This window comes from Taudactylus pleione, unplaced genomic scaffold (genome assembly GCF_031769625.1).
Source record: "Taudactylus pleione unplaced genomic scaffold, aTauple2 ptg000258l, whole genome shotgun sequence".
Classification (NCBI taxonomy): domain Eukaryota; kingdom Metazoa; phylum Chordata; class Amphibia; order Anura; family Myobatrachidae; genus Taudactylus; species Taudactylus pleione.
The window spans coordinates 5,552,623-5,567,178 of record NW_028284660.1 but is presented as its reverse complement, the minus strand read 5'-3'; the positions used below and the strand labels follow the sequence as shown (position 1 = coordinate 5,567,178).

Below are 14,556 nucleotides of genomic sequence, written 5' to 3'. Positions count from 1 at the left end.
TACCCCTAGTAGCAGTCCCACCCAGCAGTGCCCCCAGTAGTAGTCTCCACCCTCCAGCAATGCCCCCAAGTAGTAGTCCTCCCTGCAGTAATCCCTCTCTATGCAGTCCCCCCAGCAGTACCAGTAGTAGTAGTAGTAGTAGTAGTAGTAGTAGTAGTAGTAGTAGTAGTAGTAAACCCCCCTGGCTAGACTGACACACAAAAAACACAAACCTCCACTTACCTTGATCCCCGCTCTGGCATCTGCTCCTCCGTCCAGCGTTCTCCTGGGCAGACCCGCTCTGCATGATGGGAGAGACGTCATGACATCTCTTCCATCACCCTCTGCAGGAGGCAAGCAGCCGATGAGAGTCTATATCTGACTCTCATCGGCTGCTAAAACAAACACACAGCTGCTGGCGCCGGCGGCTGTGTGTTTGTTATACTAGTAGTGTAGTGCGGACAGCACTTATGTGCGGTCCACATTACCGCCCTGCTTGGGTGACTAACAGATGGTAGAGGTCGAATAGGACCTCTAGCAAATGTCTTCTCCTAGGCGGCGGCCATTTTTAGAGGGACGTTTTCTGCAGATTTAATGCGAACGGCTAGTCCGCATGGAATCTGCAACCCCCCCGCCACCATGCCCCACAAGCCTCCATGCCCCCAAGCCACCGCGGGGTCTGCGGGGGCAGTAGTTACGCCACTATGTGAAAGCATGGTGCAGCCAGGTGGGAGGTGTGGGGGCATGGTGCAACCAGGTGGGAAGTGGAAGGGAGTGGTAAAGCCAGGTGGCAGGTGTGGGGCATGGTGCAGCCAGGTGGGAGGTGCGGAGGCATGGTGCAGCCAGGTGGGAGGTGCGGAGGCATGGTGCAGCCAGGTGGGAGGTTGAGGGGATGTGCTGCAGGTGGGAGGTGTGAGGGGGCAGGGTAATCTCTTCCTTTGGGCTTGTTGGGCAGTTGCCAAAGGGCCTGAAGCTTGTAGGGGGCCACCAACCCACCCCCCTGCAGCCGCATCCAGTTGGTAAATTTGTGATATTTTTATAAGCCGGCCACCGGTGCACTGTATTCTGATCACCCCCAGTGACGAGTACTCCCCTCAGTCCCAGTTTCAATTCATATGCCAACTTCAGACCAGCCAGAGTCTCTCTGCATGTGTGCGAGGTCTTATGGGAATGCAGGAGGGTTAAATTTTATTGACCATTTAAAATGTTTTCCTGTGAATAGGTGGGTAGGTGCCCCAGTGCATTGCTTTGCCTAGGGCCCACACTGCTGTTAAGACAACCCTGCAGGGGGGCATGGTGAAGCCACGTGGAGGGAGTGTGCTGCAGCCAGGTGGGAGGTACAGTGGTGTGGTGCAGCCAGGTGATAGGTGGAGGGGACAGGGTGCAGCCAGGTGGGAGGTGCTGAGGCATTGTGCAGCAAGATGGGCCAGGTGGGAGGTGGAGGGAAGTGGTGCAGCCAGGTGGGAGGTGGAGGGGAAATGGTGCAACTAGGTGGGAGGTGCTGGGACAGGGTGCAGCCAGTTGGGAGGTGGAGGGGATGTGGTGCTGCCAGGTGGGAGGTGTGAAGGCATGCTGTAGCCAGGTGGGAGGTGGAGGGGATGCGGTGCAGCCAGGTTCGAGGTGCAGGGGCTTGGTGCAGCCATGTGGGAGGCGCGGGGGATATGATGCAGCCAGATGGGAGGTGGAGGGGTCATGGTGCATCCAGATGGGAGGTGGAGGGGATGTGGTGCAGCCAGGTGGAAGGTGGAGTGTATGTGGTGCTGCTAGGTGGGAGGTGGAGGGTATGTGGTGCAGCCAGATGGGAGGTGGAGGGGATTTGGTGCAGCCAGGTGGAAGGTGGAGTGTATGTGGTGCTGCCAGGTGGGAGGTGGAGGGGATATGATGCAGCCAGGTGGAAGGTGGAGTGGATGTGGTGCTGCCAGGTGGGAGGTGGAGGGGATATGGTGCAGTCAGGTGGAAGGTGGAGTGGATGTGGTGTAGCCAGGTGGAAGGTGGAGTCAATGTGGTGCTGCCAGGTGGGAGGTGGAGGGGATGTGGTGCTGCCAGGTGGGAGGTGGAGGGGATGTGGTGTAGACAGGTGGAAGGTGGAGAGGATGTGGTGCAGCCAGGTGGGAGGTGGAGTGGATGTGGTGCTGCCAGGTGGGAGGGGGAGGGGATGTGGTGCTGCCAGGTGGGAGGTGGAGAGGATGTGGTGCAGCTTGGTGGAAGGTGGAGTGGATGTGTTGCAGCCAGGTGGGAGGTGGAGGGGAAGTGGTGCAACTAGGTGAGTGGTGCGGGGGGCCTGATGCAACAAGTTGGGAGGTGGAGGGGATGTGGTGCAGCCAGGTGGGAGGTGTGGAGGTATGGGGCAGCAAGGTGGAAGGTGGAGGGGGTGTGGTGCAGCCAGGTGGGAGGTGGCTGCACATCACATTATGATGGCCCCATCCCTGCCATACAAAGCCAGGAGAGCCACACTAGATTGGGGAATCTCCCGGACATTGCGGGAGAGTAGGTAAGTATGGGTATATAGTTGGGTTGCAATTGTTACCTAGAACTTGAATCTTACTCACTGAGCTGATACACTGAATTTTGCAGTCTTCTCCACGATAGATAAGGTATTAGGACAACTGACACTTGAGTCAAATCTTGGTAGCACTGAAAAAAAATCAAAAGTCCTGTTAAAGTTTTAACTGAGAGAGACAAAGAGGGTTCAGTGATTAATTATTATTATTATTATTATTATTATTATTATTATTATTATTTATTCATTCTTAGAATTCATTTTCATCGATTTCATTTAAGTGAATGAGAGAAAAGAGAGAGACTTTGATGACTCTAAAGGGGATACAGTAGCTTCCCCTGCATCTATCTTACTGCCATCCACAATGGCTGCCTATGGGTAATAGGTAGTTTACCTTCCACTTTTCTAGTAGGATGGTATTGATTACATGATGCTTACTGTGTATTTTCCCTGGACGAAACGATTTATTACATGATCTTCACATTGCACTGTACAAAGTTTGTGTTTACTATACAAGTCTTTCACTGCAAACCTGAAGTAGAACAGCTTTCCATTGCAGGTCTGTACACTAGTGTAGTCAGCATCACCTGTGTGTTTTTTCAGGGGATAAGGAATATTTGGAGAGCAAACTAAATTAATAGCTATCCATAATGGCCATGCCCACACTGGTGGCATGGAACCCCCCCACCCCTGTAAAAACCCTGTGTTTGCCCCTGAGTGCATCAGACAATAATGACATAAGACATGGCTGAAAAGCATCAAAGTAAGAGTTATAATCCTTTAAAGAGTTTCAGAGAGCGATCTATCATGGGGACAAGTATGAGTCGGTATCACCATGGTAATAGCCCTATAGGGATCCAGTCAGAACGTCGACCTTAAGAATGTTAACAGGTTCTAAATGTTGACAGCCAGGACTTTAGGTCAACAAGCAATATGTTGACATTGAAATATGTCGACATGTTTAATATGTTTATACTGTCAACATTTAACATGTCAGCATCAGAATGCAGACATGCAGTTTTGTGCATATTTTAGCCTAAGCCTAACCCAGCCAAAAAAAACTGTATTTCAACATTCTGGTGTCAACACATTAAATGTCGGCCTTATGAGAATGTCAACATTGTAACCATGTCTGCTTTTTTTTTCGAATGTGGACATATTGCTTGCCAACCTAAAGTCCATTTTGACATTCCAATTCTCAACATTCATACCACACCCATCTCTATATGCCGTAAACACAAGGGGACACAGAACAATAAATATATCTGGTATTTTTAATATATATATTTTTCCTTCCAAATTGACATTCGTTTCCTGTCTTGGCCAAAGAGACTTAAGGCCTTGATCCCTTTGTGAGATTAAAGATCAATTGGCCAATACTTCCAAGCAAGTGATAACAAATGAGCATCATATTGGGGAAAATATACAGGAAAGACCTAGTCACACAGATGCAGAAGACACAATAACAGATGAAGAATAAAATAGAAGAGTTAGAAAATAGGTCACACAGAAATAATTTATGTTTAATTGGCTTCTAACAAAGGCCCCGCTTTGCTTAAATTCCTGAAAACAGAACAACCAATGCTTCTTGTAGTCTCTGATAGCTTTACTAATTTTGAAATTGAACGAGCTCATATTGTTGGCCCCACCTGAGGCAATTTGGATACCAGACCCAGAGCCATAATTTTCAAATGCCTCAATTTTCAAGACAAAGTAGATGTTTGGTTAGCTGCAAAAAAAAAATGCAAAATAATATGGGAAGGATGTCACCTCATGCTATTTCAGGACTACTCCACGGAAGTCTCTGCTGCATGGACGGAGATGGCCCCCATCTGTACCAAACTGGTCTGCTCCAACCGCAAATTTGCCCTATTGTACCCTGCACATCTTTGTATATTTAATGGCAAAGACTTTAGGGAATTTACATCTCCTACAGAAGCCCAGGAATTTATAATTGAAGAGGATCTTCAGCGGTCAGCTTCACATGAACCATTTTCCTCTTACTAATTTAGATGTACTGTAGATGAGTATATACTCTTCATATAATTCACTTTACTCTATTATTCATTTGGATTAGAGTAATATGTTCTATGTAACTGAATATCTCCTTTTTTATAATTAATGGCAACTATTTTAATGTTATTTCAAAAGATTGCCTAGTTGGCTTTAATATGTCTAGGATGTGTCTTTTCATCCGTATATATAAATCATTAATTTCACAGTAATTATATTCTATATATTTGATACTTTAATGTTTTGAGTATCTACTCCACTATTTATAAATACCAGGTACTACTCTGCTTATTTTAATATTTAATGGCACTTAATACAATTATACCATGGGCACCAACCCTGGCAGGGAAGTTATAGAATAGTTTTATTTTAGTATTGTTGGTGTCGTATGTTTCATGTTATTCTTCTTCTCAAAATTATGAAGCTATTTCTACATTTTTGTTTGTATTTTCTCTCATATCAGCTCTCTGATAGTGTTATTTCCCCTCTGATGTCTTCCCCTTGTCTATCCTCCCCCATTTTTGTTTTTTTTCTAGTGACAATGTTGCCTACTCTTTAGCAATTTTTGTAACATTTTATGAAACCACTTAATGTCTATTCATGGAATGTTAAGGGTATTCACACTATTATAAAACGGAAGAGAATGCTTACTTATTTAAACATAGCTCGTGCTGATATCTCCATCTTACAGGAGACTCACCTGCTAAGCTTTGGTTATTGGGTCATAAGGTGTTAGCATTTTTTTCCTTCTCCTCTAAAGCTAGATGCGTAGCTATATTAGTGTATAAAAGCTTGATAATTACAGTACACCACACTACCACTGACCCAGATGGTAGATTTGTCATTGCAGACATTACCATTAATGATCATAGATATATTATTGCCAATATATATGCACCAAATGTCTACAGTGAAACATTTTTTTTTTTATTTATTGCAAATTTATACCCTCATTCAGATGCACATATTCTATTGGGAAGAGATTTTAATATTGTGGCATCCACCACACTTGATAGACAATCTAGAGCCTCATGTGTTGTACACAGTCCCAATATTGGCATTCCCTATATTTGTCAGCAACTTGGTCTGACAGATATTTGGAGATTGAGCAACCCAACAGCTCGAGAATTTTCCTATTTTTCCCCTCCTCATAAATCCTTTTCCCGAATAGATTATTGGCTTATTTCCTCCTCTATAGCAACTTCAGTCATAGATACTGGTATGGATCCTATTGCGTCTCTGACCATGTACCAATTTGGATTCGTTTAGCCCCTGCTAGTAATGTGGGCAATCATAAACAATGGCGTTTCCCATCTATGTTAGCTAATTCCCAGAAATTTGATGATATGCTCTGTGCTGAATGGGATACTTTTGTTTTTAATAATGCAGCACATGTTCATGACCAATTATATATTGGCAAGCAGCAAAGGCGACTCTACGGGGTGCTATCATATCTTATACTGCAAAATGAAAAAAAGAGATCACTAAGACTTTTTTAGAACCCCAGGCTGATCTTACTTCTGCCTATCAAGCTACGCAAAATCTCTCATCTCACGCTAATATCCAATTTTATAGAACTGCTAAGATACATTATGATAAAATTCTAGATCAGATAGGGAACAAAAGGTCTTATAGGAGTAAATTCTTATTTCATAAACATGGAAATAAAGCAGGTCGCTTGCTCTCTAATTTGTTGCAAGGCAGCAAACAACAATCTGACATTAAGGATATTGATGGCCCCCTACAATATAATGGGGAGGGTATTGTAACTATTTTTCACCAGTTTTATACTGACCTTTATTCACAGGATCCCCCCGACATTGAAAATCAAGACAGATTTTGGGAGAACCTTTCTTTACCGCAAATTACTGAACAGCACATGTCTATGTTACTAGATCCTATAATCCCTTCAGAGGTTGAGGAAGCTATAAAAATACTGAAGCCTTTTTAAATCTCCAGGTCCAGATGGACTCACATGTGAATTCTTCAAAATCTTACAATCTCACATTATCCCCACACTTGTAGATTTTTTTAATACCCTTATCACAAATAACACTTTGCCTTTAAAATTTAATACAGCCCTCATAAAAGGTCCTCCCAAAGCCGGGACGTTCCCCGGAACTTCCTTCCTCTTATCGCCCAATATCGTTGTTAAATACAGACTATAAATTATTTACAAAAATTCTAGCTGAAAGGTTGAAATTGGTCCTTCCTACTGTTATTGATCCCGACCAAACTGGATTTATAAAGGGCAAACAGTCGGTCACTAAAATTCGGAAACTACTTATGGCTACACTTCAGAAGAAGGAGTCTCATGGGAGTGGTCCAGACATCTTGCTCTTGTTAGATGCAGAGAAAGCTTTAGATCTGGTGGTCTGGGACCACCTTTATGACACTCTAAAATGATTTGGTTTCAGTACACAATATATAGCATTGATTCAGATGATACGTTCTAATTCAGCTTCATCGGTTCTTTGTAATAGCTATCTCTCTCCTCCATTCTCTATCTTCAAGGTTACATGAGAGCATGTCCCTTATCTCTGTTTCTGTTTGCTATAGCCTTTGAACCACTTGCAGTAGCTCTGTGAGTAAAGACAAACTATACAGGTATTGCAATAGGCTCAGTAGAATTAAAAACATCGCTATTTGTGGATGATATGATGTTGTTTATTTCTAACCCTTACAGATCCCTTCCTATCATTTTTGACCTTATAGCTCTTTTTAGCTCTTTTACGGGTTACCGAATCAATGTACAGAAATGTGAGATGCTACTTGTTAACTATCATAGTTCCACTTTTAATTCTTGTCAACAATTTGGTATAAAATGTGCACAAAACTCCCTTAAATACTTAGGTATTCAGATCCCATCTAACCCTTCTAAATTATACCTTAACAATTTTACACCCTGTATTAAAAATATTCTCTCTCAATTGGAAAATTGGATTAATCTCCCTTCTTTCGTTATTACGCTGGATTGCCCTGAATCAATCCATTAGTTTCCCAAAATTAGCCTATAAAATGCAAATGATACCGATAGCTTTGTCTAGGAAAGATGTACAATTATGTACTTCAGCTTTCACTAAATTTATATGGCAAGCAAAAAAACCAAAGATACTTAGAAGTAATTTGCTACTAAATAGGGAAACGGTGGCCTAGGACTCCCAGATATGTCTGCCTTTTCTCAAGCTACGTTCTTTAGGTAAATCTCTAATTGGTTATTGGGCATTTCTAATTATACAAATAAAGTGTTAGAAACAGCTTTATTTCATTCATATGCACCAGCTGCTTTACTTCATTTACCAAAAGCAGATTGTTGCGGGAGAAATCTGAGACGAGGGGCTTGGATATATGTTCTCATCCACAGGGCAATGGTGTGGAGTCTAACCTAAAGGGAGGTGTTCACCAGTGACCCCTCCAAGCAGGATATTATTATTATTATTATTAGCATTTATTTATATGGTGCCACAAGTGTTCCGCAGCGCCTTACAAAGTACAAAAACAAATTGTATACAAGTGACTTACAGAACAATACAATACAGGACATGGATAATATATATTGCTACATTAGTGACCATATCACCCAGATAAGCAACAGAGCATAAGCAACCAAGTGTTAGGTGCCCTAGTGGTGAGTAAGAAGTAAATGACACTATAGTAAGGAGAAGCACAAGAGGGTAGATGGCCCTGCTCGTGAGAGCTTACATTCTAAAAAGGTGGGGGAAGACAAACTGGGTTGACACAGATGGGGTAGATGGGGACGAATGAGCATGTAGCAAGGAGTTAGAATGATAGCTGGAAGGCTTTGATGAAGTAGTGGGTCTTGAGAGCCCGTTTGAAGGATTGCAAACAGGTTGTAGAGTCTGATGCGGAGTGGGAGAGAGTTCCAGAGGTGGGGAGCAGTGCGGGCAAAATCTTGGAGGCGGGAGTGGGAGGAAGTAATCAGCTGGCATGAAAGGCGGCGTGCATTAGTTGAGCGAAGAGGGCGGAGAGGAGCGTGAAGGGAGATGAGATCAGAGATGTATATGGGAGAAGATTGGGTGAGGGCTTTGTGAGCGAGCGTGAGAACCTTAAATTGGACTCTGAAAGGGAAGGGGAGCCAGTGTAGGGCTTGTAGGAGAGGGGAGGCAGATACAGAATGTTTGGAGAGGAAGATAAGCCGTGCAGCAGCATTGAGGACAGACTGGAGAGGAGAGAGATGGGATTTGGGGAGGCCAGATAGGAGGAGGTTACAATAGTCCAATCTGGAGATGACCAGTGAGTGTATGAGGGTTTTAGTAGCATCCTGGGTGAGATAGGGTCTGATCTTAGAAATATTTTTGAGATGGAAACGACAGGACTGTGAAAGGTTCTGGATATGTGGTTTGAAGGAGAGGGATGAGTCCAGGATAACTCCAAGACAGCGCACCTTGGGACTAGATGAGATAGTTATTCCATCAATTGATAAAGAAATAGTGGGAAGTGAGGTGATGTGGGAGGGTGGGAAGATGATTAGCTCTGTCTTAGACATATTAAGTTTAAGAAATCGCTGGGACATCCAGGAAGATATGGGCTTAGCTGCACCCTGCAAGCAGGTCACGGTCCTTTGTTGAGGTACCAAGCTCCATGGGAATGGAGATACAAATATCTGGGGCCCCGGGGAAATCCCTTAAACAAGGCACTCGTGTACTAGGAGGTTCACTAGGAGATAGTACTCCTGAAAGGGTACTCAGATGCACTAGGTGCCGAGAGCTGGCACTTGAGGTGCCTAGATAGTGTATGATGATGCACAACTGCGTGGGGGTCCGGCACTTTGGGTGCGCTTCAATAGTAGCATAATGATGCCCTTTAGTGCTGCGGGGTGCACAAGCAGCACACGGGCAGAGATGGAGTTTGCCAAGTAAAGTCGGATGACACTGATGTGGGGGTACACCACAAGGGATGTTAGGATGCACTGTTGCACAGGATACACGCTGGCAGTTAGGAACACAGGCAGTGGTGTTGGATGCCCTGTTGCATAGGATACACGCTGGCAGTTAGAAACACAGGCAAAGGTGTTGGAGACCCTGTTGCATAGGATACACACTGGCAGTTAGGACCACAGGCAGAGGTGTTGGATGCCCCATTGCATAGGATACACGCTGGCAGTTAGGAACACAGGCAGAGGTGTTGGATGCCCCATTGCATAGGATACACGCTGGCAGTTAGGAACACAGGCAGAGGTGTTGGATGCCCCATTGCATAGGATACACGCTTGCAGTTAGGAACACAGGCAGAGGTGTTGGACGCCCCATTGCATAGGATACACGCTGGCAGTTATGATCACAGGCAGAGGTGTTGGACAGTCTGTTGCATAGGATACACACAGGCAGAGATGTTGAGACACACTGTAGCTTAAGGATGGTACTAGAAACTATCATAAGGAGTAGGGGAGCCTGGACCGGGAACTCAACTAATATGCACTAGGAGACAAGCGTTGTTCAGGTGGTTTCCTGGAGAACGGCAGCTGGATATATACCATAGGGTACCTGTTGATAGGCGCACAGCATCAGCTGACCAACCACTTATCATGGGATGGAAGCACTGTCACATGGGGAGACTGTCATGGCGGTGCCCATGATGGTAACTCCGATCCCTGGCACCGGACCACCCACAGCCATCTGCACACAGGGAGAATCCTCAGCTCCTCCTCCGCCACCGCAGCAGCCGCCCGGGAAGTCAGAGGAAGCCGGTGGAATGGTAAGGCATGGCTGATTCCTGGCTGAACCCTGACAGTACCCCCCCTTCAGGGTGGACACCGAACATCCACCAGGCTTATCCGGAAATCTCCTATGGAAGTTTCGGACCAATTGGGGAGCATGAAAATCAGAAGCTTTAATCTAAGCTCTTTCTTTGGGTCCATGGCCCTTCCAATTAATGAGGTGTTGAAGAATATTGAACCTATGACGTGAATCCAAAATCCTCTCTACTTCGAACTCAGTACCCTGTAGAGTCCGAACTTGAGGCAACTTGGGGGATGAAACTTGAAAATGGTTAATCACCAAAGGACGTAATAGAGAAATGTGGAAAGTACTAGAAATCTTCATTTGCAGACAAAGTTCCAACTTGTATACTACTGTATTGATCACTTTGAGGATATGATAGCAGCCAATAAAGCGTGGAGCGAACTTCATGGTCGGCACTTTCAGTCAAATGTTCCTGGATGATAACCAAACCATATCACCAACTCTCAGCAGTGGAACAACAAGACGTTCCCTGTCAGCAAATGTTTTATAATTTCTTGAAGACTGTTTCAAGGAACAATGAATTTTACCCCATAGGGCTGAAAAAGATTCTACCTCTTTGGCTACTGGTGGAACCTCTACTGAAGGAAGATCCTGAAAATCCGGGATTCGAGGATGTCTACCAAAGACAGTAAAAAATGTGGACTTGGAGGAGGAATGGTATTTGCAGTTATGAGAAAACTCTGCCCATGGTAGGAGATCCACCCAGTCATCCTGTGAAGAAGAAACGAAGAGCCTAATAAAAGTTTCCAGCTCCTGGTTAACCCTATCGGTTTGACCATTCGTCTGTGGGTGGTAAGCTGAGGAGCATTTTAATTTAATCCCACAAATGTTGCACAAGGCACTCCAAAATTTGGCCACAAATTGAACACCCTGGTCGGAAACAATTTCATTTGGGAGGCCTTGAAATCTGAAGACATCCCGAATGAAGATCTTGGCCAACTGGGGAGCAGATGGAAGGACAATCAGTGGAAAAAGTGTGCCATTTTGGAAAAGCAGTCCACGACCACCCATACAGTGTTATGTCCCTTACACCATGGTAACTCAGAAATAAAGTCCATAGAAATTTGGGTCCATGGAGCAACTGGAACTGGTAAGAGGTGTAATGGACCAGCCATCTTCCTGTGGGGCATCTTATGTTGAGCGCAATTAATACAATATAGAATAATCTCCCGGATGTCCTTCTTCATCGTGGGCCACCAGTAAGACAGCTGTAGGAATTGATAGGTTTTAGAAACTCCGGCATGGCCAGCAAACAGAGAAGCCCATGACAATCATTTTTTTTGCGTAAACAGAGGGCCACAAAAATTTTCCCAGGTGGTGGGAAGTGCATAGAAGCAAAGACAATAGGATACAAAATTGGGTGAGTTTGCAGATGATCCTCTTCCTCCACTTCAGTCATAAATGAACATGAGAGAGCATCAGCTTTCTTGTTTAAGATGCCGGGATGGAACTGGAGTTTTAAACTGCATCTGGAAAAAAAAGAGACCAGCGGGATTGCCTGATGTTAAACCGATGAGTTGTATGAAGATAAATTAAATTATTATGGTCTGTGATGACTGTGACCAGAAATATAGCTCCTTCTAAAAGATGACGCCATACCTCCAGTGCCAAATGCATTGCCAGTAACTCCTGATCGCCAATAGCATAATTCTTTTCCGCGGTGGAAAATTTATGAGAGAAGAATCCACATGGATGGGTTTTCCATGTGGAATCACTCGGTTAAGCATCCATGGAAGCAGTTTGGGCCCCAAGACAGAATTTGCTTATTAGCCCAGTCAAACACATGATTGTGTCTCTTCAACCAGGGTAATCCCAAAACTAATTTGTATGAGGATTTGGTCAGCACGAAAAACTCCAACATTTCCTGGTGTAGACACACTAGTTTAATCGACACAGGGTGTGAAAAAAAATAAAAAGATTCTCCCAAAATGGTTTTACCATCCAATCCAGATAGCAATAATTGTTGGGTAATGAGATGACTGGAATACCCAGAATCTGGTCGAGTGTTTCCGAAATGCAGTTTCCTGCAGCTCCGGAATCTACTAGGGCCTTGACCCTCTTTGTCCTAGACTTGTGGGAAAGTTACACAGGTAAAAGACTATCTGTTATTTGGGATGATTTAAGAAATACCCCTAACTGAATACTCCCTACTTCAGTTAGGGTCTCGCATTTCCCGCAAGCAGAGGACAATTTTTAAGTACATGGTCAGATGCAGCACAATAAATACAAAGCTTGTTTTGAAAGCGCCAGCTTCGTTCTGCAGACGTTAGCTTGGATCTATTGACCTGCATAGGTTCTTCCCCACCAGCAGATGAAGACATAGACTGGCTTATTGAAGGTGGCTGGTCTTGAAGGCCTTCCCCTCTTCCTCTACTAGCCCAATGCTCCCTATGACGAAGATCAATTTTGATGCATAGTGAAATGACATCAGTAAAGGACTCAGGGAAATCTCATGAAGCCAGCTTGTCATTCATCCTCTCTGAAAGCCCATGAAGAAAGGCCGCCTTGAGGGCCTCCTAGTTCCATTTTAATTCTGATGACAGGGTCTGAAACTGGACCACATACTGTCCAACAGATCGAGTCCCCTGACGCACTCGAAGCAGGTCTGATGAAGCTGAGGCAGAACGACCTGGTTTGTTGAAGATCCTTTGAATGCCAAAACAAATTCTTCGTAACTAGATATGACGGGTCAGCCCATTCCCACAAAGGGGAGACCCAATCCAATTCAGCTCCGGTTAACAAGGAGATCACATACGCCACTTTAGCCCTAGAGGTAGGGAAATTCTGAAGAAGGCATTTCGATTTGGGTCTCACACTGGTTTATGAATTCATGATAACATCGAGGATTACCATCAAACCTCTCCTGGGCAGCCAGCTGGAGGCAGGATTTCTGTAACAAAGCCCCCTAGGGCTGAACTAGAGGTGCTAACGGGGCTGCAGCTGGTGGAGCCGGTAAAATAGAGGCCAACGTGGTTAGAATAGACATCAACTGTCTCGAGAGCTCCTGCAAATACTGAGCCACTTGCTGTTGAGCCGCCTCTTGGTTGTCCATATGAGAGGTTAGCTCTTGAAGGGACCCAGTGCCCTGGGATCCAGCAGCTTCCATGTGGCCTGAACAATCTATCTCACCTGGCACTGAAGTATTGAAAACTGTGGTCCGGGGTTGTGGGAGAAATCGGAGATGAGGGGCCTGAATATATGTTTTCCTCATCCACAGGTCTTGGATGTTGACGAGACCTGGGCAATGGTGCAGAGTCTAATCTACAGGGTGGTATTCACCAGTGACCCCTCCAAGCGGGATATGGGCTTAGCTGCACCCTGCAAGCAGGTCACGGTCCTTTGACCAGGTACCCAAGCTACTTGGGAATGGAGATACAAATATCTTGGGCCCTGGGGAAATGCCTTAAACAAGGCACTCATGTGCTAGGAGGTTCTCTAGGAGATAGTACCTCTGAAAGAGTACTCAGACGCACTAGGTGCCGAGAGCTGGCACTTGAGGTGCTTAGCGTATGATGACGCACAACTGCGTGGGGGTCCGGCACTTGGGGTGCACTTCAATAGTAGCGTAATGACACCCTTTAGTGCTGTGGGGTGCACAAGCAGCACACGGGCAGAGATAGAGTTTGCCAGCATTGTCGGTAGACACCGATGCGGGGGTACACAGGCAGATGTGTTGGACACCCTGTTGCATAGGATACATGCTGGCAGTTAGGAACACAGGCTGAGGCGTTGGATGCACTGTTGCACAGGATACACGCTGGTAATTAGGAACACAGGCAGAGGTGTTGGACGCCCTGTTGCATAGGATACACGCTGACAGTTAGGAACACAGGGAGATATGTTGAGACACACTGTAGCTTAAGGATGGTACTAGAAACTATTACAAGGAGTAGGAGAACCTGGACCGGGAACTCAACTAATATGCACTAGGAGACAACCATTGTTCACGCAATTTCCTGGGGAAAAGGGAGCTGGATATATACCCTAGGGTAACTGTTGATAGGTGCACAACATCAGCTGATCAACAACCTATCATGGGATGGAAGCACTGTCACATGGGGTGACTGTCATGGTGGTGCCCATGACAGGAACTCTGATATCCGTCACCGGACCACCCACAGCCTCCAGGGAGAATCCTCAGCTCCTCCTCCACTGCTGCACCAGCCGTCCGACTGCCTGGGAAGCCAGAGGAAGCTGGTGTGATGGTAAGGCACGGCCGATCCCCTACTGAACCCTGACACAGATATTCCTGCTAATATATGCATATATCCTGAAAAATCACTTACTTTTTCAGGATACTTA

General features: G+C 45.2%; 1 protein-coding gene across 1 annotated transcript in view; it reads right to left on the bottom strand.

Annotated features, from left to right (window-relative positions):
- The window catches only part of LOC148514828 (ovostatin-like), a 306,413-nt gene that overhangs the window by 250,261 nt on the left and 41,596 nt on the right, over positions 1-14,556 (bottom strand). The window contains exon 8 of the mRNA XM_088480956.1: positions 2,529-2,613. Within this exon, the coding sequence (XP_088337082.1) occupies positions 2,529-2,613 (85 nt within the window). The remainder of the gene's footprint in view (positions 1-2,528; positions 2,614-14,556) is intronic.